At 45.9% G+C, this 24,495-nt stretch overlaps 1 protein-coding gene across 1 annotated transcript in view; it reads right to left on the bottom strand.

Moving 5' to 3' along the window:
- LOC310843279 (uncharacterized protein) overlaps positions 1-24,119 on the bottom strand; it is a 41,447-nt gene extending 17,328 nt beyond the window's left edge. Inside the window, exons 1-2 of the mRNA XM_083736345.1 lie at positions 24,035-24,119; positions 22,358-22,850 (exon numbers count right to left, since the gene is read on the bottom strand). Coding sequence (XP_083592471.1) covers positions 22,358-22,759 — 402 coding nt within the window. The 5' untranslated portion in view covers positions 22,760-22,850; positions 24,035-24,119. The remainder of the gene's footprint in view (positions 1-22,357; positions 22,851-24,034) is intronic.
- Between the last annotated feature and the right edge of the window lie 376 nt (positions 24,120-24,495).

Here is a 24,495-nt window from a genome sequence, read left to right as displayed (position 1 = left end):
CAAATATTTCTCAAGGTAAAACAATGCACCCAGATTTCTGTTGTTTACTGCCTTTTCTGTGATGTATGTATGATGTTTCTGGCGGTGGTCTTAGACTCCAGGGCAGGCAATTTAAAAAGTCTCTATTAAGGGCTTGCATGCATGGCTCGGGGTCCCCCTCCTCTCTCCTGCATGAGGGGGAGCACCCTCTTACAACAGTTAATAAAGAAGAGGCTTACTGACTGCTTTGCTTCTCAATATTCTCTGGTTGGTCTCTGTTATTTTCTCCTACCAATAGAGAACCTACAAAAAGACTCTTTATGGGCCCTTGGGTACCCCATAAGGAAAAAGGAGGAGGTTTTTTCCCCTTATATCACCTGCAATCATGTGTGGTGAGTTAGCAATTCACTCCTCCCGTTGCTGGATATGTGGCTAGTATGTCACATGCCCCTGTTTACTTTCCTAGGCTTGGAAAGTGTAAGAACAGAAGTCAGTCTTATCTCTTCTGCTCTGCTGTGCTTTTGCACTGTTCTTTGTCTCCCTGTCTGTTGCTGAGGAAGAGAGAGGATGCCATTATGATCCGTTTCGTGTCGTGTGCAAATGTGAGGAGCATCCCCTCAGTTCCTTCATCCAAGTCACTTATCAAGACGTTGAACAACAACGGGCCCAGGACAGAACCCTGCAGTTCCCCTCTGGTCACTTTTCCCCAGGATGAGGAGGAACCATGAAGGAGTCCTCTTTGGGTTTGGTCAGTCAAATCCACCTAGGAGTTACCTCATTCAGTCTCATTTTACCAGCTTCCTCACATAAATATCACAGAGGACTCTGTCCAAAGCCTTACTGAAATAGAGATGCACTATTTCCACAGCAGGCCCCTGATCAACAAAGTTTGTAACTCCATCCAAAAAACTCTGGCTTGTCTTGTTTTTGAGAAAGCCATGCTTTCATCCTGTATGCTTATAATGTAAAATCTGCAGATGAAGGGCAAATACATTTTAAAGAAGAATAAATGAGGATATAGACAAGCTGGAATATTTGCAAAGGTAGGTAATCTATGTATTTATTTAATCTGTAAACCACCCGACCCAGTGTTGCCAACTTGAATAAAATATTGGTGGAGGGCCAGGTAAGTCCCGCCTTGCAATATCAATCACAGGATGCATGCACACCATTTGAATGGCAATGCCTATAATGGCAGCGACTTTTTAAAAAAGTAATATTTTGCGCCTATAGTTCAATTTCTCAGCAGCTCCCCTTGCCCCGGAGAACACTTTTAGCATTTCATCACCTCTACCTGTGGCATTGTTCAGCAGTGGGGAAAGTGACCTCTTCACACCGGATGTCCATTTGGTATGGCCCTTTCCAGGTTTTTTCTTGCTCATTGTGTTTGTCTTTCATTTGTTCTCCTGTGTGGGTTGCCAGTAGAAGCCACAATTCTGTGGGTACTCTAGGTGGTGCAGAAAGCACCTAGAAGCTGACTAGAGGTTGAAGTGCCGATCAGACTTCAGTTTTGCGCTCTATTAATTCCAATTAGGAGTACTGGGGGTGGTTCAGATTCTGGGGCAGTGCTTTTGGCCAGCAGAGGGTATCACAAGGCCAGCCTACTTTCCCTTTAAAGCAAACTTGGGTCTCCAGCTGTTTTTGGACTACAACTCCCATCATCCCTTGCTAGCAGAACCAATGGGGAGGGATGATGGAAACTGTAGTCCGGGAGCTGTTGGGGACCCAAGTTTGGGAAAGCCTGCTGCAAAGCAGCTTTTCCATTTTCCCCGCAAAGATGGGACCTGTCCATGTTTGTATCTTCTTGTATTTTGTTTTTCTCATGACCTTTGTGCGGTTTTTTAAAATTTCTTAAAAGGGCAAATTGATAGTGAAATTGTATGCCAAGTAGTGGAAGAATAAAAGGTTGCATTTGAAAAATACACAAAGAAAACCTGGGGGGTGGCCTCCTCAAATATTTTAGGGGGGGCAAAGACCCCTAGGAATTTAAGAGTGGTTGTATTCATACACCCACACGTCTCAGAATGCTTAGAACATAAAAACACAACATAAAAACACAAAACACCACATGTTAAAACAGTATTAGATGTCAATAAGAAATAGGCCTGGTTAAAAAGGTGTGGATTTGCCTGGCACCTAAAGCTATATAATGGTTTTTCTGACCTTTGTATGGATTCTTTGATGGGAAGTGAGAGAGGATCTCTGACTGAAACTCTTTCCACATTCCACACACTGATAGGGTTTCTCCCCTGTATGAATTCTTTGATGGGAAGTGAAATTGGAGCTATCAGTGAAGCTCTTTCCACAATCCACACACTGATAGGGTTTCTCACCTGTATGAATTCTTTGGTGGGAAGTGATATGGGAGCTCTGACTGAAGCACTTTCCACATTCCATGCACTGATAGGGTTTCTCACCTGTATGAATTCTTTGGTGGGAAGTGAGATGGGAGCTGTGACTGAAGCACTTTCCACATTCCATGCACTGATACAGTTTCTCTCCTGTATGAATTGTGTGATGGGAAGTGAGAGAGGAGCTTTTCCTGAAGCTCTTACCACATTCCATACACTGATAGGGTTTTTCCCCTGTATGAATTGTGTGATGGGAAGTGAGAGAGGAGCTTTTCCTGAAGCTCTTACCACATTCCACACACTGATAGGGTGTCTCCCCTGTATGAATTCTGAGATGGGAAGTGAGAGAGGAGCTTTTCCTGAAGCTCTTTCCACATTCCACACACTGATAGGGTTTCTCCCCTGTATGAATTCTGTGATGGGAAGTGAGATGGGAGCTCTGACTGAAGCTCTTTCCACATTCCACACACTGATAGGGTTTCTCCCCTGTATGAATTCTGTGATGGTAAGTGAGATCGGAGCTCTGACGGAAGCTCTTTCCACATTCCACACACTGATAGGGTTTCTCCCCTGTATGAATTCTTTGATGGGAAGTGAGTCTGTGGCTGTGAGTGAAGCTCTTTCCACATTCCACACACTGATAGGGTTTCTCCCCTGTATGAATTTTTTGATGGGAAGTGAGATTGGAGCTCTGACTGAAGCTCTTTCCACATTCCATACACTGATAGGGTTTCTCCGCTGTATGAATTCTTTTATGGGAAGTGAGGTTGGAGCTTTCAGTGAAGCTCTTTCTACATTCCACACACTGATAGGGTTTCTCCCCTGTATGAATTCTTTGATGGGAAGTGAGATGGGAGCTCTGACTGAAGCTCTTTCCACATTCCACACACTGATTGGGTTTCTCCCCTGTATGAATTCTGTGATGGTAAGTGAGATCGGAGCTCTGACGGAAGCTCTTTCCACATTCCACACACTGATAGGGTTTCTCCCCTGTATGAATTCTTTGATGGGAGGTGAGATTGGAGCTGTTCCTGAAGCTCTTTCCACATTCCATGCACTGATAGACTTTCTTTCCAATGATATTTTGTTGATGCGAAGTGGAATGGGAGTTTTGACTGCAGCTTTCTCCACACTCCAATTTTTTACGTGGCTTCTCCTCCCTGGGGATTTTATCGTGGTCACCTTTGTTCTCAATTTCTGATTCATCACAATCTGCAATGGAGACAAAAAGGGATTAGAGCCTTAGGAACAAATGGAGAAGAACTCAAGGGAGTTGGGTGTGTGTTCATTACCTGTGTTGTTGGTCATTAACCAACATATTTATTATGAGATTCTGATGCATTGTTGAATGTTGCTTTGTTTGATTTAAAGTAGTGGTCAAAATTGTGGAAGACTTGGAAAAAAGTGTTGTTCTTTTGGAGTAATATTCTAAATTTATATATCAATGGAAAGATAATTTGATCAAGAATGCAATCAAGAATGCAATCCAACGAAGTTTTTTCAATTACCCATATTCTATCAAACCATATAGCCAAATAACCAGGAAAAGGAAGCACAACTTGCTTAGGTTGACTTTTGTCAGTAACTTATGTGATTGCTATCAAGTTGGTCATTTAGTGAGGTTGAAAAACATAATCAAATTTTTAAAATGGCACAAAGAGTTGACTTGTCACCCAGAATGTGATGTAAATTTGCACTATTAGGTTAACAAGGCTACAGTTATGAAGAAATTAGATGAAAGATTGGGAATAACTAAACCAAAGCTGGCCTTTCTATATTTTTGAAGAGGTATAAGGAGACTCAGTCACTACAAAATCAGACTGGTAAAGGCAGGAAATGTTGGGAAAGAAACATTCTACATAGAAACAGTAAAGATGTTTGTACCTTTAAGAACAGTTTCTGTAAGCTCTGGGTAAATTGGGTACAGCTGGCCATGACTACAAAAGGAGAAAAGCTGCAGTTTGGAGGACTTCCGGGGTGGCGCCATCGGCAATGGTGGATTCCCTCTGAACTGGAGGGACCAGCTCCGCACGAAACGGGTCATATCCGCTGCGGCGAAGCGGGGACCCTCTAAAAAATCACAGGCAGATGAAGCCTGTGACCATGGGACTCGGCGGGCACCTTTAGCGTCCCCCCAACCCGCAAAGGAATCCATTAACAGGCTCCGAAGCGAAGAGGGGGAAGTGGCGCGGTGCTGTGAGTCTACTGCTTTTTTCATGGAGCGAAGCCGCATAGCCGTTGCCGGAGAGCGCTGCCTTTATCTTGGGACAATTTGGCATCTAAAGAATCACCCGTGAGTACTTGAAACTTGAACAATTGGACATTAAGTAAGGATTGGCCAGTAGAGAGGAATTGGACTCAAAATTTTAATTCAATTTGGTACTGAAACGGGAAGGTCTAAACAGGAAGTCAGCCTTCCGTTTCTTTGTAGTCAGAACAAAGCAAAGACAACGTAAACTAGAGCTTAGAAAATTACTTTTAAAGGACTGGTCTTCATCATTTAAAATCGTGGAGCCCCCTTCGGTAGCAGGAGAAGAAGGGGGATTTTCTTTTTTGGACTGTTTAAACCTGCAGAAGTGAGTTTAAAGTAAAGTAACTTTCCACCGTCCTGATCCTGGAGCGGAGTGTCAGGACTGACGTTTGAAGATCATTGACCAGAGACAAATGTTTTTGACAGACAGCTAAAAGAAGAGTAACATAGTGACTCTATTGTTTCCTTACACATTTCAAAGGAACAAATATTGACTGAATTTTTTGAAAAAGAAACTTTGTTGCTATTGTTCTTAAGAGAAAGAATAAACAGAAGTTTTCCCCCTAGAGGGAGACTGTGAAATTGTAACCAACTTAAGGAGCTGGCAGCTGTTACAGATTACAATCGTGGGAAAGGATTGGTGACCTTGTAGGACAATGTTTTCAGAAGCTCTGTTGGGTGCTTTCTGTAAAATAAATGCCCTATTGGATCAGCTAAGCCAGAAGACGGACTTGATGACTAATGTGGCCAGAAATTTTGAACAGGCAGTAGGAAACTACTTGGAGCCTACCCAGGATCTAAAACAGGAGTGTGCTTTGACAGCACAGACGAGAGAAGAGGATACTGCTGAATCCTGGGTGCCAGAAATGGAGGGAGTTGCGGCTCTGCAGGATCATGAGCCTTTGGATTTGACAAATGAATTTGGAGAAAACCAGATTTGGAAAGAAAAAAGTTTGGTTTGGTTTGGAAATGGGGGGTTGGACTGACCCTCCCATGCAGGGATGTTTGGACTTTCTGAGTCTGGTAATGGGCCGTCAGATGTTTGGAGTTGTGGGGGCTCTTAATTTTGGAGGGAATTTGAAACAGGTGTTGAAATACCACATGGTGTTTAGTCTGGACTATGGAAATGGGGCAGATCTGCTGAAAAGGGTCAAAAACATTACTAAGCTGGATTTCCCACGAGTGAAAGGAAAAAATGAAGAAGAGTTGCGGAAGGGACATGGAGGGGACTTGAGGGCCTCGGATATAAGGATACCAGGTTATTGCGCTAGATTAAGGGGGGAAAAGGACTGACAAAATCCGGGACCAGGAGGAAGGGACACTGGATGAAGATTGGATTGTTTTACTTTTTTTCCTTTTATCATTAGCACTGTTTTTAAATAATTGTTGAATGTTAGAAAAATGTTGAAATGGAACTACTTGGTTCTAGTAAAAATGTTTTAAAAATTAGGTTAATGATATGGTTATGAGAAGATGGTTAAAATAAGATTTAAGTTTTAAGTTCCAAGGTCTGCTATATGACAAGATGAAAACAGATTAAGACAATGTAAGGACAAAATATTATGAACTATGGAAAGTATTTGCTGTGATAATTATTAACTAGGATACAAGAAAGGGGAGGAGGAGGAGGTCAAGGAAAGAAGGTAATGAAAGTTAAAAATTTGAGAATGATGGATGTATTTTTTTCTTTTTCTTTTTTATTTTCGTTTTGTCCTCTTTTTGTCGTTTTTTTCTTTTTTGTAACTGAAAAAATCTTTAATAAATATTATTATAAAAAAAGGAGAAAAGCTGCAGTTTGAACCTGCCTGCAGGAAAAACACCCACAAGCTTTGCTGTTTGTTGTTTTATAATAAAACTCTTATTTAATTTGGTTTTACACCGGTCTTGTGGTGTCACCGTTTCTGTCATCTGCCACCAGTGGAAAATCCCCCTATAACAGGTTATGGGCCCAGTCCCGAGTGGGCAGAGACAGAACATGAAAATAACCCAGAGACTAGAAGCAACTCAGCGTTTCTCAAGCAGCTGGCTGTGTGGAGGCACCAGCAGAGAGTGTCTGTTTGAGACCAGGAGCCGAACAATTCTTCAAGCCACGTGTGAGTAAAGACTGAGTGGAAAGCTGAAAGCTGGGTGGAGCCATGACTGGACTTGGACTTGGAGCTGGAGCTCAAGGGGGAGCTTCATATTTTCCAGTAGAGAAACTGGGAGAGTCCAATTATATGTCATGGAGTTTACAGATGTAGGCATTTTTAAAGAAAGAAAGCACTGAAAGCAATACACATTAGAGACACTGCTGGCAGCAAAATTACTCTGAGAGCTCTGTACCGAGCCAGACTAAGTGAGGGTGAATGTGTTTCAAAACACCTTCAAAGAATGCATGATTTATTTTCACAGTTAAATGAACTTGGGGAACATTTTTCTGAGCGGAGAAAGGTTTATATTGTGCTGTCTTCACTTTCTGAGTCATGGGATAATTTAGTGATGACGCTGGAGGCAATTCCAGAAAGCCATTTAACGATGCATTTCTTAACTGGGCGTTTGCTTGATGAGGAGGAAAGACGCCATGAGAGGAAGGTGACAATCCCTCACCGTAACTCCGGAAATGGGAGGCAGTCCAGTAAAAGATATGCAACTGATGAGGGGCGGCAACATAAAGAGGTTGTAGACCACAGAGAGGAAGCAGCTTTCACAGTCAGAAAATGCTATTGTTGTGGGTCAAGCAAGCATTTAGCCTACAGTGTAGTGTGTCTGGGGGAGAAAACACAAGAAAAGGGCGGCCTGCATTTGCTGGGAAGTGAGGAGACAGGAAGAGTCGAGTCTAGTATGTTTCTGCAGCAGTTCGAGGCACCAGTCACAACGTTGGACAGGACTGGATTTTAGACTCAGCAGTGAGAAACATTTTTGTTAAGTCTGCACAAGCCCTTGTAGAAAAGCAACCTTGTAAATCTGTAAATGTAGTACTAGCTGACGGAACAGTGCATGAGTCAGCTGGAAAGGGTAGTATGAATATTAACTGTTTAAGTACCAAATTTACCAATGTTTTATGTGTACCAAGTTTAGAAATTAATTTGCTTTCAGTTACAAGTCTTGTTAAGCAGGGGTTTATGGTAACCTTCTCGGGGTCAGGATGTAAAATAGAGAAAGCTGGAAAAGTGGTTATACTAAAAAATGGTTTATTTGTTTTGAAAGCCCAGCTAATAAGTGAGTCTGGGGCATGTGTTAAAGACTGTAATAGAGCCTTGCATGATGAGTGCCAGCATCTGTGGCCTCGTCATTTGGGGCATGCCAATTTCCGCAGTATTGCAAAAATGCCAGAATTAAGTAAGGGAATTAAAAAGAAAAAATGTTCAGTTTTCCTGGACTGCAATACTTGCAAGGAGTCTAAAAGTAAGCAGGGATCTTATCCTGAAAGTAATAGAATTAGCAAGAAGCCATTTGCTTTAGTACACTCAGACCTTTGTGGGCCATTTGCAGAATCTGAAGGAGGAGCAAAGTTTTTTTCTGGTTCTTGTGGATGATTATAGCCGGTATACTTGGGTATACTTGTTAAAACACAAAAGTGAAACTGGTCAACTGATTAAGAATTGGGTCAACTATATAGAAAGGCAGTTTCCCTACAAAGTTACCCAGTTGCAGAGTGACCGTGGAGGCAAGTTCATGTCTGAAGCTCTCCAGGTATGGTTGAAAAAACATGGTGTTTTTGGTGTCACATGGTGACACATGGTATTAGTTTTAGCCACTGTTAATCGTGTCCTTTTTCGCCTGAAGAAAATTCAGTTGCAGAACGCAAGATAAGGTCTTTGCAAACAATGCTAGATTCTCTGCTAAGTGATTCTGGCTTATCCAGGAAGTTTTGGGGGGAAGCAATTCTCTGTGCCAATTACCTACAGAACAGATTGTTTCATTCTACCATAAACAATACACCTCATTTTTTGCTTTATGGAAAAAAAACTTTTTTTGGATCAAGTTAAAACTTTTGGTTGTTGGTCTTGGGTTCACAAAGAAACCTAGGTTTGTTGGCTATCAAAGTTGGTCAAAAGGGTATCGTTTTGCATGAGGGCATGGCAGAGTTGTGATATCAAGACATGCAGAGTTTTGTGAGCAAGATGGTTGGGGTCGTTTACATGGAAATTCAGAAGTTGTTTTGTCTTCAGATGATACAGATAAATTTGTGAAATCTGAGGAAGAAAAGTCACAAATTAAAGAGAGTTCTGAAAGTGATAGTGATGAGGAATCAGGGGATGAGGGTCCCAGTACACAATCTCCTAAAGCTGAACCAATTTCTCCTGAGGAAGATGAATCAGAAGGGGAAGATAGTTCAGAGGGGGAGAGTGCTCAAGTTAGAAGATCACAAAGAAGCGATAAGGGGGTACCTCCAGAAAGGTTTACTATACAAGAAGTTAAAACTGTTGATGTGAAGAAAGAGCCTCGTGATTATGAGGAGGTTTTAAAGTTACCACACCAGGAAACAGTAAGGTGGAAAAATGCAATGAGAGCAGAAATGAAATCTTTAGCGAAACATAATGTGTTTACTATTGAGCCATTGCCAGAAGGAAAAAAGGCAGTGGACTGTAGATGGGTGTATAAAATAAAACATTTAGCAGATGGTAGTGTTAAGTACAAAGCTAGGCTGGTAGCACGAGGTTTTACGCAAAGAAAAGGTGAAAGTTTTGATGAAACCTTTCTCCTACTGCAAGGAGTGAAAGTGTACGTTTACTGCTAGCTATTGCAGCACAACGTGGGTTTAAGGTAAACCATTTTGATATTGAAACAACTTACCTTAATGCAACTCTGCACGAAGAAATTTTTATGAATCAAGCACCAGGATCAAACAATCAGCTAAAAATTGGAACGAGTGTCGTGATAATGCTTTGAAAATCTTGGCTTTAAAAGAAGCTTAGCTGATAATTGCTTGTACACTAAAGGAAAGGGTGATAAACAAGAATTATGTTTATCTTATGTTGATGAATTGCTTTATTCTAGAAAAAATCAAAAGCAAGTGAAAAAATTTGCAGAACAACTAAGAAAGGAATTTAAAGTAAGAGATTTGGGGCCAGTAAAAAAAAGTATCTACCGTATTTTTTGCACCATAACACTCACTTTTTTTCCTCCTAAAAAATAAGGGGAAATACCTGTGCGTGTTATGGAGGGAATGCCTACGGGTGGCATGCCTACGGATTTTCCTCCTCTAGAAACTACGTGCGTGTTATGGTCGGGTGCATGTTATAGAGCGAAAAATACGGTAGGTCTAGAAATTCAAGGAACAAACGATGGAAGTTTTTTGTCGAATCAAAAAGATAAAATAATGGAATTACTTGAAAGAAACAATATGCAAAACAGAGAGGGAGTAAAAACCCCAATGGAAATAGGCTTTTTCAAGAATGAAGGAGAATGCACAGAACCAGTAAATCCTGAAATGTACCATTCAATAGTTGGAAGTTTATTATACATTTCATTGTGGAGCAGACCAGATTTGAGTTATGCAGTTGGAAGACTGAGCAGACTAGTAAGCTATCCCACAGAAAATGCCTGGAAAGGTTTAAAACATATTTTCCAGTATTTAAAGCATACACTTGATTATTGTTTAAGATTACCATCTTCAGGGTCTACAAAATTGCAGTGTTACATTGTCAGCGACTGGGCCAACCTGCCTGAGAGAAAATCAATTTCTGGCATGGTGTTTCAATTTGGGGATTCCTTGATAGGTTGGAAGTCCAAAAAGCAAGGAATCGTAGCCACATCTTCAACAGAAGCTGAATACTGTGCTTTATCGGAGTTGTGTAATGGAACACAACGGCTCTGCAGGAGTGGAGATTAGACGCCTATCGTGGGTAGATGCCGAGCTTCCTTGATTTATAACATAAATTAGCAGCGGCTCTATCTCTGGGAAATGCCTAGGAAAAAGAAACGACCGGCCTCATCTCCACAAGTGAGCCCACAGAAGAGCAAGCAGAGCAAAATGGACGATTTTGTAAGAGCACAGAATTCAGAACTCACTGCACCAAACAGAACTCATTCCCAGGTAGGTGGGGATGCTTTAATGGGTGAAGATCACCCAGCGGAGAATGCTGAGATGAGCGCTCATGAACTACCATGTGAGGGGGCACCGCTCTATGCAGAAATACTCGCGGACCACTGTCTGCTGACTGCAAGAACAGTGGAGGAAATTAACATCAAATGAGAAAAGGTAACGTCTCTCCTGACGGAGTTGGTGCTCCTGGCAGCCAAAAATAGCTCACTCAGTACTAAAGAGACCGACCACAGCATTGCCCTCCCTCTAGACCATCGCGTACAGGGGTGTAACCGGTCTGGACTTGATAACCGAGAGACTACAAATACTAAAAACAACAAAAGCGAAAGTAGGGACCTGATCCTACAAAGTACTCAGGTAGCTCTGGATATATATCCTTTTAATGGTATGCTGCCTTACTGGAAATCAATTGACAGTGTGAAAAGAAACTTTAAGCTTTTACTAAATATCCATTGCAACACTCTGATCGTGATAAACTTGCTCTGCACAGACCCCCAGCACACTAGACTCATGCTGACATTTTCTGACTCAGCTACCCCTAAAATGCTACTGAAATATAGGGCCATTTTACAGGACTATAATATTGTTTTAAGGCGTGTTTTTAAAGACACAGAATGAAAACAACTACTGCCAAACTTGTCGTATAGCCGGACCGACCCCAAGCAATCAACGCCCCCTCTGCCAAAGGGCTTTCGCCACAGGGCCATGATTCATTCGGGAGGGCCATCAAAGAGGAATATGTGCGGTGAACCCAGCTGCAACACTCCCTTGGAGAGGGAAACATCAAAGCAAAAAGGCCAAACACACAAAGAACGCCAGCCCAATCTAGATAATTCAAAGATAGGACACACCATTACGCCTTTGGCAGATCCAGAATTTCACCACTCTCTACTCCAGCTGGAATGTGATCAGCCAATGCCAAGTGACGACCCTCCCAAGGAAAATGGGACACATAGAGAGCCAGAGACAGATTTAATGCTCTTTGACGAAGATCCCCCGATGGTCCCAGCAATTCAGAAAACACCATCGATGCCGGGAAATCGGGAAAATGCTACAAATCAACCCCGAGAACAACAACACCGTGCATATCCTAAGAACGGTTGCACCATTTTCGAACCAGTGGGAGAGCTGATAATTTCCCCATCACAATGAAGCCAAGCCAGTTATGGAGCGTGCAGCCTTAACTTCATCTCATGGAACATAGCGGGTTGGGCCAACGAACTAGGGGATGAGCCATTTCGTGAATATATAACGGGGTTTGACATAATAATGCTGCAGGAAACTTGGGCAACTGACAACATAGTTCTCGACAGTTACGACGCTTATGAAATCAAGGCCTCTAAACCGCTCGGAAGGGGACGACCGAGGGGGGGCCTAGTAACTCTGGTTTCCACTCAATTGGCGTCACAAGTTACTGAGTGCTCAGTTTTCGAGCAGCTGGCGCTAGGGATCACTTTGCATCTGGAATCCAAGGGTATCATTCTTGTTTCAGCTTATATCCCACCATATACAGTGCAAACACAGATAGAGAGCATGTGGCGTAAATTCCATAGTTTCCTTTATTCCCTACAAATTAGGCACCCTGGATCGCCTTTTTACCTAATGGGAGATATGAATGCCAGAACAGGCTCAAATGATGATAGCCTGGAAATAAAATTCCCAATATTAAGAGATCTAAAGGAAAATAACGCCCTCTTTCTAAACCCACCCCCACGTAGACATTCGAAAGATTGCCAAATCAACTATGCCGGATTCTGCCTGGCTTTTTTTACAAATAAGTCTTGACCTCATCAGTGCTAATGGGGCATTCCCCGGGGACAGAGAAGGCGAGTACACATTCATAAATACAAATGGAGCCAGAACAGCACTGCCTCACAGAGAGGCCTTCGAATCAATTAAAAAATTCACCATAGATAATAGGACTGAAAGCGGCCACCTACCTCTGATCATCTCCACTACTCACATAGAACATGAGGTCATAGATAAAGCAAATTATCCAGCATTGCGTAGGAAAAAATGGACACCTGAGAGAGCAATTGCAGTTGAGAATAGATTGAATTCACAAACTGCAATTAAGTTATCAATTATAATAAACAATCTATCAGTAGACTCCTCCCTGACGGCTTACGAAAATCTCATTGAGTCCCTGCAGGATGTGGTTTCGGTTAACATAAACTGAATGCCTCACTAAACAATGAAACTAAACTCCATCCCCAGATCCCAGCTATGGTCCAAATTAAGTCTGATTTTGCAGGACAAACGACTTCTCTTTCTCATAAAAGCCCTGGAACCAAACTGCAGGTCCGATGCGGTCGACAGGGACAGCTATCGAACAGCATCAAGATGACTAGGGGGGGTGAGACAGGGTTGTATTTTGGCCCCCACATTGTTTTGTCTATTCTTAAATGACCTAGAAGAGAACTTAATGGACCCAGATGGACACAGTCCCAAAAAAGGAATGAGAAGGACCCCTCTGTTGTTATATGCTGATGGCGCGGCCATCATCTCACGTTCCAGACCGGGTTTGAATTATCTGCTGAGGAAATTTTCTCATTACTGTTCTGGAAATGGTTTATCCATTGATTATGAAAAATCTAAAATTTTAGTCTTCGAAAGAAGATTCTCCCAGTCTAAATGGGTGCTGGAGGGCCATAACCTTGAACAGGTAAAATACTTCAATTACCTAAGGCTCACATTTCATCATACAGGATCGTGGAAGCACCATTGGCAAACCTCCCTTCAAAAGCCGGAGATTACAAAGCTAGCCATACATAGATTCTTCTTCACAAAGGGCGGCAAATATGTTCCAGCAGCCTTAAGGGTTTTCAACGCAAAGCCCGTTTCCCAACTCCTGTATGCAGCAAATGTCTGGCATAATGGGGACCTGCCAAAGCTAGATGGCTTTCAGGCAAAACTTATACGATCTCTGCTGCAGGTACCTAACTGCGTCCCCAACTCCGTACTTCTGTTAGAAGCTGGTGAATGCCCAATTTCAACTAAAGCGTGGTGGTCTGCCTTAAAACATTGGCTCAGGATTTCAGTGTTTGATCTAGGGAAGGGTCTGTACCAACATCTGACCAATGAGGAATTTGTCAGCAAATGGCAGAAAACCATGGCTAAAAAAGCCACCTCTATTGGTCTGTCTCCCCCCCCCCAACTGTATTACCTGGGTTATGAAGGCGCCCAAAAGGTTTTAAAGCAAAGATTATGGGACAATGCACACAGTGACTTGCCATCTCGATCACACACAGTCTGTAGTATGCTGGCAGCAGGAGTTCAATATGGGTATGTCTTTAAGTTAACATCTTACATCAAAAACCTGACAGTACCTAACTACCGAAGGCTTTTCACCAAAGCCAGACTAAATGTCTTCCCCTCTGCAGTGCTGGATGGTAGGTTGAGAGGAGTTCCCTACCAGAACAGACTTTGCTCGTGTGCTCAAGACATCGATTCCGTAAATCATCTTTTGTTGCATTGTGCAAAATATTAGCAGGCCTGGGCTGAACTGATACTACCCTTGCTGGTACCCTGCCCAGGAAAATCAGAGGCTCACTATGTCAGGTTCCTACTGGAAGACCGGACAAAAACTAGAACGTTAGCAGTGGCAAAGTTTTTATCGGTGGTTGCAAGAACAAATGAGTCCTATATTCTAAACAAAATGCTTGATTAACCCGGCTGTATGAATTGTGTATTGATTTGTAATGATTTGTTGAGTCTCTGGACCGTAATAAAGATTGTTGTTGTTATATATATTTATATATTTTTCTTTTTCTTTATTATGTCAACAGGATTCAGCTCTATGTCGTGTTGCTGCTGTGTGCAAAAGGTGCATTCAAGATAATGATATTTCACTGCTGGAATGGACTGGATATAGCCCACACTTTAACCCAATCAGAAATCTTTGGAGCCAGCTAAAGAAACTTGTTAGTCAGAAGCAACCCAGCAAAAAAGCCGAATTAACAGAGGCAATAATTCAGTCTTGGTTTCACATTATTACAGCTGCAGAACTAAAAACTTGGTTCACTTCATGTGTCAGGGAACTGCCATCGGAAGGACAGGTGGTGGAAAGGCTCCAGGAGAATAGGAGAGACACTGCAGCAGAAGAAGGAACCAGTAGGGGGAGAGCAGGAGTTCCGGAAGGGGAGTCGGAGGAGAGGCTCTGGGATACTTCCAGTGAGAACAGTGAAGAGCTAACCAGACCCCCTTTAGGAACTCCCACCCTTCGCCGGAAACTGTCACGCAGAGAGTCCAGGAGGCGCATGTCCGTCAAACAGCTTTTATGTTGGAGTAAGTTCCGTAGACGCCCACTGTCAGATTCTACCAGCGACTGACGGAGTCATGCTTTGGGAGCTCCGTTAGTGACTCGGGTTGGTAGACCAGCCAAAACCCAGAGGGATCAAGCTTTTATGCACAAGCAGCTCATTATCCCATCACAGCAATCTGACAGTCTTTGAAAGCAGCTTGTGCAAGCAGAGGGCATCATGAGCGAACCAGCCGGAACCGGAGGAGCAGGAGCTGGAGCTGGAGCAGGTCCAAGCCTGGAAGAAAGGTACAGGGCGTTGGAGGTCCAGCTCGCGCTGCAAACGGCGAGGCTCGAGGAGAGGAGGGCTCAAGATGCGGATAAGGGGCAAACCACCCCACTTGCCAGAAAGGTGCCTGGATTGGTGCAGAAATTTGGGGGGGATCCCAGGAACTATCAAGCCTTTAGAACGGAGATGCAATATGCTCTCAATCTACTGTTTGATGACTTCCCCGATGAGAACTCTAGAGTGGCGTACGTAATTGGCCATCTAGAGGGAGGGGCGAAGGACTGGGTTCGACCCCTGATGGCAGCCAATAATGAAATCTTAAAGGACACGATGAAGTTTCTTCGCGCCATGGACCTGATGTTTTCCAGCGAGATTGAGCAGGGGGTGGTGCGCAGGCAGTTGATGGCGTGTAAACAGGGGAGCCGATCTGTACGTGAGTACTGGACTGAATTCACTATGCTGATTCATAGACTGGGGTGGGATCTAGCGAGTGAACCTATTCAAATGCTGTTTGAAGAAGGGCTCTCTCCGGCAGTGAAAGATGAACTTTCCCGGGCGCCCAGGGCGGAGTCTATGGACCAGCTGACTAAATCTGCGCTGTCCATAGGAGCGCGCCAAGAGGCAAGAGCTTTGGAAAAGCGGGAAGGAAAGGGGGAACGTTGGAAGGACTTCCGCATTCCAGAGATTCCGGAGCAGTCTTTCCCGCCAGCAGAGCCGATGGAACTTGGAACAGCACACGCGCGCGCGCGCAGTTTCAAACACCAGTGAAGGGCGGAAGAAGGAGGGAAAGAGTGCCAAGAGATGTTATCTCTGCCAACAGCCAGGTCACTTTGCCAGAGTCTGTCCGCAAATGAAGGAATGGCAAGGGATGGCGGGAACTGTTGGGGGGAAGGAGGAAGGAGAAATCAAGGAGCAAGTAAAAGCCAACGCCTGGCTGCCAACATCAGGGCACAGCAGCCAGGCCAGGGAGTAGTGAATGTGCCAGAACCTCCAAGACCAGCGCTTGTGATAGAGGTGTTGCTGGAACTGTCAAACGGACACCCACTGAAGATAAAAGCGCTATTGGATTCAGGCAGCTCCTGTAATTTCATGAGTAAGGAGTTTGCAGCTGAACACCAGATACAGACTATCCCATTAAGTAAGCCTTTGCAGGTTACCACGATTGATGGGAGGGAACTGTTGGGAGGAGAAGTGAGCCAACAGACTGTACCAATGATAATGAGGGTGGCAAGACACACAGAACTGATAGCGTTTAACGTAGCCACCGTGGGAGGAGCTCCTATTATTTTGGGAATGAGCTGGCTGGCACTACACGATCCGCTAGTAGGCTGGCATCAGAGAGTGGTTTCCTTTGGATCAGCACATTGCCTAGAACACTGCAAGGAGGGAGAGGCTCAGGCAGGGGCCAGGGCCACTCTAGCAGGGATGGAAGTGATGGACAAGGGGAAGGTGCCACCACAATACGCTGACTTGATTGACGTCTTTAGCGAAAAGGAAGCAGATAAACTGCCCCCGCACAGACCCTTTGACTGTCAAATTACCTTACTCCCAGGAGCACAATTGCCAGTGGGCAAGCTGTATGCAATGTCAGACAGTGAGATGCAGGAGTTAAGGGAGTTCATTGACAAGAACCTCAAGCGAGGTTTCATCAGAGAGTCACAAGCCGTGGGGGGCAGCCCAGTGCTCTTTGTGGACAAAAAAAACACGGGTAAACCCAGGCTTGTATGTGATTTCAGGGCCCTAAATGCTGTGTCAGAACCAGTGACTTTCCCTATGCCTAGAATTGATGACATTCTGACACGGGTGAGAAAAGGGAAAATTTTTACCAAGCTGGACCTTAGGGGGGCATATAACTTGATACGTGTGAGAAAGGGGGATGAGTGGAAGACCACTATGTTCACCCCCTTGGGGGCTTTTGAGTACTTGGTTATGCCTTTCGGATTACAAGCGGGTTCGGCCTGTTTTCAATCATTCATGAATCACGTCCTGGGGCCATTGCTCTACAAGAACTGCGTAGCGTTCTTAGATGACGTCCTGGTGTACTCAGAGAATGAGGAGCAGCATGTGCGAGATGTTAGAGAAGTAACTTCGGAAACTTCTATAGGAAGTTCATCAAAAACTTTGCCCATTTAACAGCGCCCATCACGGATTGTCTTAGCAGCAAGAAGAAATTTGTTTGGACGGAAGAAGCGCAGCGGCCGTTCGAACGCTTAAAGGAGGCGTTTGCGTCGGAAGAGCAACTTTTGCACGTGGATCTACAACAACCAATGAGAGTGGAGACTGACGCATCAGATCGAGCGGTGGGGGCCGTGCTTCTCCAGCCGGGAAAAGATACGTGTGAATGGAGACCGTGTGCATTCTTCTCGCGGAAGTTGAACAAATCCGAGAGGAACTACACAGTATACGACCGAGAACTGCTCGCCATTCATGAAGCATTTCGGAGATGGCGGCACTTGCTGATTGGGGCGCAGCACAAGGTTCAAGTCTGGACTGACCACAAAAATCTGGAGTACTGGAGAACAGCCCGAGTGCTAAACCAGAGACAAGTGAGATGGGCCCAGGAGTTCTCCAAATTCCACTTTGAGATTCGTTACGTGCCAGGCTCCGAGAACGTAAGGGCGGACGCTCTTTCCAGGAAACCTGAGTACTTAGAGGGGGAGGGCGCGCCTGAGGCAAGGCATGTAATCCCTGAAGACCGCTGGGTGTGTGGGGCGGCATTGGTGGGGCAGAGAGAACTGTTAGAGGGTACGGAAAACGGCGAATACGCCCAAGAGAAACTCAGAGAACTCAGGAGGACAGAGGAGAACACTGGGGGGTTTGAAGAAAATAACGGGGCGTTGTATTACAAAGGGGCACTGTACATACCCGATGGGGAACTGAGGGGCAGAGTACTCAAGCAGTTGCATGATAGCCCCACAACGGGGCATTTTGGACAGCACAAAACCATGTGGTTGGTTACCAGGGAGTTTTGGTGGCCCAAGGTGAGGGAGGACGTACAGGAATATGTCAGGGGTTGCGACAGGTGCCAGCGAGCGAAAGGGGAGAGGGTGGCGCCAGCGGGGCTCTTACAACCCTTACCCACACCAGAAAGGCCATGGGAGGCAGTATCCATAGATTTTATGATGGACCTGCCAAAATCCAAGGGCAAAACGGCTGTCATGGTGGTGGTAGATCTATTAACTAAGATGTGTCATTTTATAGCCTGTTCACATGCGGTCACAGCGGAGGAAACCGCCAAGTTGTTCGTAGAGCATATTTTCAGGTTGCATGGTGCCCCCTTGAGGGTGGTCAGCGACAGAGGGAAACAGTTTACTTCCAGGTTCTGGAGGAAACTTATGAGCTTACTGCACGTGGAAATCAATTTTTCAACTGCCCGGCACCCAGAAACAAATGGGCAAGCGGAAAGGGCAAACGGGATTTTACAACAATACCTGAGGTGTTATGTAAAAGATAGAGAAAATGATTGGGTAGATAAGTTACCTCTGGCAGAATTTGCCTACAACAACGCGGAGAACGTGTCCACAGGGATGAGTCCCTTTCTGGCAAATTATGGGTGTCATCCCCGGGCATTTCCAGGAGAAGGAGGGGAGAGGTGGAGCGTGCCGGCGGCGGAACATTTTTTTGAAGAGATGGAAGCGATCCACCGTCAGCTTCAACTTAACTTAGAGAAAGCCAAGGAAGAATATAAAAAGCAAGCAGACAGAAATAGGAGGGAAGGTGAAACTATAAGGGTGGGAGACCGGGTGTGGCTATCCACCCAGGGACTACCGTTCAAGGGAGGGAGTAAGAAACTGAGACCCAAAAGATTGGGACCCTTTGAGGTCATACAGCAGGTCAACCCAGTAGCATTCAAACTCAGACTGCCCAGTCACATGAAATTGCACCCAGTATTTCACAGGTCATTACTGTCGCCGTACCGAGAGGTACGTGAGTGGGGGGAGCGTGAGAGAGAGGTCACCCAAACGCCCGTGATAGAAAAGAGAGAACGTGACATGAACGTGGCAGGAATCATTGATTCCAGGTGGAAGGGGAATCAGGTGGAATATCTGGTAGAATGGGAGGGGGAAGTAGAGTCGGAAAACACTTGGGTACCAGCAGAGGTAGTCAATGACGAGGTTTTAATAGAAACATTTCATCAGCGTTTCCCAAAAAAACCGCAACCCGTGGCACGATTTAGAAGGGAACACTTTGGGACCACCGATGAGGAAGAGGAGTTTGAAGGGTTCCCAGAGTCAGGGGTGGGTGAGGAAACCGACTCTGACGAAGGAGAGGAAGACGGGGAAAGAGACAGTAAGCCGTGGCTAGAAGTGTTTGAATCCTCGGACGACGAGGAGAGTTCCTTCAGGGGCTTTCCGCCCTCACCGCCAGTGGGAGAGGAGGCGGGGGGTGAAGGGGGCCCTAGGGGGGAGGTGGATGTCAGGGAACTGCCATCGGTGGAACAGGTGATGGAAAGGCTCCAGGAGAATAGGAGAGACACTGCAGCAGAAGAAGGAACCAGTAGGGGGAGAGCAGGAGTTCCGGAAGGGGAGTCGGAGGAGAGGCTCTGGGATACTTCCAGTGAGAACAGTGAAGAGCTAACCAGACCCCCTTTAGGAACTCCCACCCTTCGCCGGAAACTGTCACGCAGAGAGTCCAGGAGGCGCATGTCCGTCAAACAGCTTTTATGTTGGAGTAAGTTCCGTAGACGCCCACTGTCAGATACTACCAGCGACTGACGGAGTCATGCTTTGGGAGCTCCGTTAGTGACTCGGGTTGGTGGACCAGCCAAAACCCAGAGGGATCAAGCTTTTACGCACAAGCAGCTCATTATCCCATCACATCATGGGAAGGCGTTGTAAGGCCGTAATTAAAGCTAAAGGTTACCAAAGGTTTCACGTTTTTTCTTTATGACTGCTGTTCTAATAAATACTCCTTCATAAAAGTCATCGCATTACATTCTTCATTAAATTATCTTTCCATTGCTATATAATTTTATGGGATTACTCCACACAAAAGTGGTGTTATGAGCCATCAAACCTCAGAAATACACTTTTCACACTTTTCACTTTCCACAATTTCAGCCAATAGTATAAGTTGTTCATTTTAAAGTGAATGTTCTTTTTACATGAGATCAGATTATTATTATTATTATTTATGTTTCATTTTTACATGTGTGTTGGAAGCCGCCCAGAGTGGCTGGGGGAATGCAGCCAGATGGGCTGGGTATAAATAAAAATTATTATTATTACTACAGTGGTACCTTGATTTAAGAACAGTCCTCTTCCAGAAAAGATTAAGTTTGTAAACCGAGGTACCACTGTATCATCATCATCATCATCACCACTGCTACTTCTATCTGAAATTCAATAAGCCTAGCTCTTCTTCTCTGGGATGAATTTTGTTTGGCCCAGTCATGGCATCCCCTCCATCTCCAATGTCAGTCATCTCTTTGGTCAACCCAAGACTGACAGGAGCAAAAACAAAAACAGAAAACCTGAAGCTACTATCTTTCCTAACAAGTCTGAAGCTGACATTTAAGATGGCCTGGGCAGTTGAGACCAGCCCAATCATGGTAGAAAAAGGAATAATCTGAGGAAGATTGTTGGAAGAAAAAACTGTAAGTTACTCTTTGTTGTGGGGGTGTTAGGTTCCCGGGTGTTATAGGGGGCGCTGTTGAGCTCTGTGAAAATATCTGAGGTTGGTCCATAGAGGTATTTTTTGAATTTCCAGGCAGATATGACAATCCCACAGGGAGCCTTACCAAGAGAGGCCACAATCCCACAATTCTCCTCCATGACGTCCTTATGCAGAGCTCTCTGGTCAGGATTCAGCAACGCCCACTCCTCGTCCGTGAAACGAACAGCGACATCTTCAAAGCACACTGGACCCTAAAATAAAAAGGGAAATGTCCTCCTCTGAAACAGCAGAAATATGATCTGCTACACAATGCTCTGTTGCTTCCAGTTTGCCTGATGGAAGGATCCAATTACTCCTCTCCTCTTGAGCTGTTCCACGAAGGTTCCCTCCCAATGCTGTAAAGCCAAATTCAAGGGGTCCATGGGAGCATGGAGAGGGGGAGGATTGGGGGGCAGGCCCCATTTTTCATCCGATGGGGCTGGTTAGGTGAATCCAGGCCACTATTTGTTCTCAGTTGTCCACTGCTTAGAAAACAATTTTAGCATTCAGTGATCAATCTACAATTAAAATAAGCCTATTTTGGTCTCCTGGGTCTGAGAGAAAAGCAGGGAGAGTGGCTTCTGGCAAAAGGAGAGGGAGCCACCGGTGGTTCCTCCTTCTCCTAACTCACCTCAGCTTCTCAACCTTCCTCTCCCACTCGCCTCCTTCCTCTTCTGCCTCTGATTCTGCACTGCATTCTGCCACAGAGTCTCCCAGCTCACTAAGCCTTGTTACCATTCCAGCTTCTGACACCTCCTCTTCCCAAGCTTCTCCCTCTGACCGCTCATGCTTCCTCCACCTCCAATCCTTCGGCTCTGAGCCATCTTCCCTTCCTGGTTCCCCGGCTGCTTCCTCCCACCATTCCTCTGTGCCCAACCAGTCCATGACATTGCTCCATCCCTCGGCCTCTGTCCCCACAAGGCGGCTTCCCCTGACCTGATCTGGTTCCACAGCTGCTGCTTCCCTTCTGCCCCCATGAAAAGGCGGATCAGGAGGTCTTGCCGGCATCCTTCTGTCACCTGCAAAAGAAAAAAGGTAAGCAGGACGCCAGGAGTGCCTGATTCTCTCACAGGTGAAACAGGGCATCTCTAAGTACAGATGGGCCTTTGAGAAGGACTTACCTACTGAGAGTATTTGGACGTTTGTGCCCATTTCATGTTTCATCTCCCCTCTTCTGGACCCTTGTTCCCAACTTTCTCCCCCCGAAACAAGATGAAAAGAACCCTTAGATGAGTTGGAAAACCAACAGAATTAGACCAGTGGAGAAAAACCACCTTCCTCCTTATCCAGTGGCCTCTCTCTGGTGTCCAACGGAGGCCTCTCTGCCTCACAGGAATCCAGGTCCATTTCTGCAAAGAGATCCTTTCCCTGAGAAAGAAACAAGGATTTAAAACAGAGAATGGGGAGAAATACTAGAAAGAGAATGACAAAGACTTGAAGGGTGTGAGATCTCATTCCATGGATGCTTTCCCAGAAAATAGATGGGCCATCAGCTGACCATTATGGGATGTTATCTGTCCTGTTTGGAGCCCCTTGGGAGTATCCAGAGGAAAGTCTCTCTCACCTGCTTCCTCTCCTCTGCCTGACTCAGGAGGAAACCTTCGGCCAGGGCCACCGCCTGGGAACTGGTCTCCGCTCCACAGTCCCTCACCCAGCTCTCCATCTCCAGTGGAAGGACAGCCAGGAACTGCTCCAAGATCACCAAGTCCAGCATCTCAGCTTTCGTGTGCCTTTCTGGCTTCAGCCACTGATGGCAAAAGTGGTAGAGTCGGCTGCAAACCTCTCGAGGTCCTTTGGCCTCCTGGCAGCAGACCTGCCTCAACTGCTGGCTCTGCACCTCTGAGCGGAGGGTGTCCTCCTCACCCAGGATCTTCTGCACTGGGTTTCCCCAGAATCCCCCACTGCTCCCAGTTTGGCTACCATGTCCTCTTCCTGTTCCAGGGCCAGCCGAGTCTCGCTCATCCATCTGTGCTCTCAGGAAGCCTCTGAGAGATCGGAAGGAACCCTGTGGTCTTCTGCCAAGTTCTGCCCGTCTAAATGAGAAGCTGCAGCAAATCCTACAAAGCAAATACATTGTTCTGTTACAGAATCTGTAGGACGGGGGGGGGGGGGAAATGGGCTGGACTTCACCGCATCCCAGACCATGAGCTATCATTTTGAAAAGAAAGAAGAGGAGGAGAAGAAATAAGTCTCTAGCCTTCTAGCAATGCAAAATGTGGAGGCAACTGAAGGGATTTCTGTGAGATTAATCACCCTGGTTTCTGCTGCCTCCCAGTCAATGCATGGAGTCAGAACCGACTGACAAGGGAGTCATTTGTATCTTGTGGAAAATGGATGCTTGGCTCTAGTGAGGGTCCTCACTCGGGGGTCCTCAGGAGTTGCTCCTCACCCCCACACCCACCCTCCCCCCACTCCCCTGCTTCTGTCTCCTTTTTTGCACTTGGAGTCTCTGCCGCTCTCCAGACAGACTCCTGGGGTGGGGTCCCTTTTTCTTTGCTCTGAGGGCCAGGTATGGGCAGGGCCAAAGACATCTCCTTTGAATTTAGGTATGTAATTTATTATTATTAATAGTATTATTATTCTGTTAGCCAGCTTAACACACACACAGTCATTGATGCCAAGATCCCTGGAGGCTCAGTGAGTAGCAGCACCCATTTCCGGCTGCTTTGCCAGCAACAATCCCTTTGGGACAGAAAGGATGTGGTCCTGGGATGCCCTGCTCTGGGTGCGAGGGGATTGCTGCAGTGGCCTCCGTGGGGAGCTGCCCTGGGAGACACTGGGAAACTGGTCCCCAATGCAGCAGCCAGACTCTGGGCTGGGATCCCTCTCTTTATTCCTGGCCTCTCTTTCCTACTTTTCCCCGTTGTTGTTGTTTTTTTTTGGGGGGGGCTAGTCCACCTCCTCGTCCAGCTTTGGAAAACCACTTGCACATGTTACCTCTGTTGTACAATGAGGCTGAGCGATGTGACACAGAGTTAAAGTCCCAGGGACTTTAAAAAGGAACTTTAAAACCTTGTTTTAAAAAGGAAGATTTCGTGGAAGTCAGGGATCCTCTGATCTCCAGGAAGGAGAGCGTGGCAGACCTGGCCCCTCCCTGGCAGGACCCTCTCATCCTCCCTGAATTGGGGTCCCCCCCTGCAGGAGCACATCTGGCCCCCCAGGCACCCTCCCCTGCTGCAGCCCTGGGACCCCCCCCCCGTCTCCCCCCTGCACCCTCTGGGGGGAGAGAGAGGAGACTCACCAGATCCCAGGCGGGGGCTGCGATTCGGCCCTTGCAGGAGAGACCCCAAAGCAAGGAAAGGACTGGGGAGGGAGGGGGATTGGCTCTGGAGAACCTGCCCCCCTTGCTTCCTGGCCTCTCTAGGAAGGCAGCTCGGTTCCCTTTAACCCTTGCCAAGCCGAGTCCTCCCTCGCTCAGCCCTCTCTCAGATTCTTATTATTTTTTATGCATTTAGGGGGGCAGCTGCCCCCCCCCGGCTACCTCAATGCCCAGATATCCTTTTGGGGGTGAGGCTCTTGGCTGGACTCTGAGCATCTCCCTCCCTTGGCCAGAAACCAGAGGAAGAGCCTGCAGGGAAAAGGGCTTTGCAGGAGGCAAGGAAGCTCCTCCTGGAATTCAGGAGTGGAGAGAGAGGAGGGGATCCCAGGGTCACCAACCTTGTGCCTCCAGCTGTTTTTGGACTACAATTCCCATCATCCCTT

This window comes from Podarcis gaigeae, assembly GCF_964106915.1.
Source record: "Podarcis gaigeae genome assembly, chromosome: 4".
Classification (NCBI taxonomy): Eukaryota; Metazoa; Chordata; class Lepidosauria; order Squamata; family Lacertidae; genus Podarcis; species Podarcis gaigeae.
The sequence above is the reverse complement of the archived record's forward strand: the minus strand, read 5'-3'. Positions and strand labels throughout refer to the sequence as shown.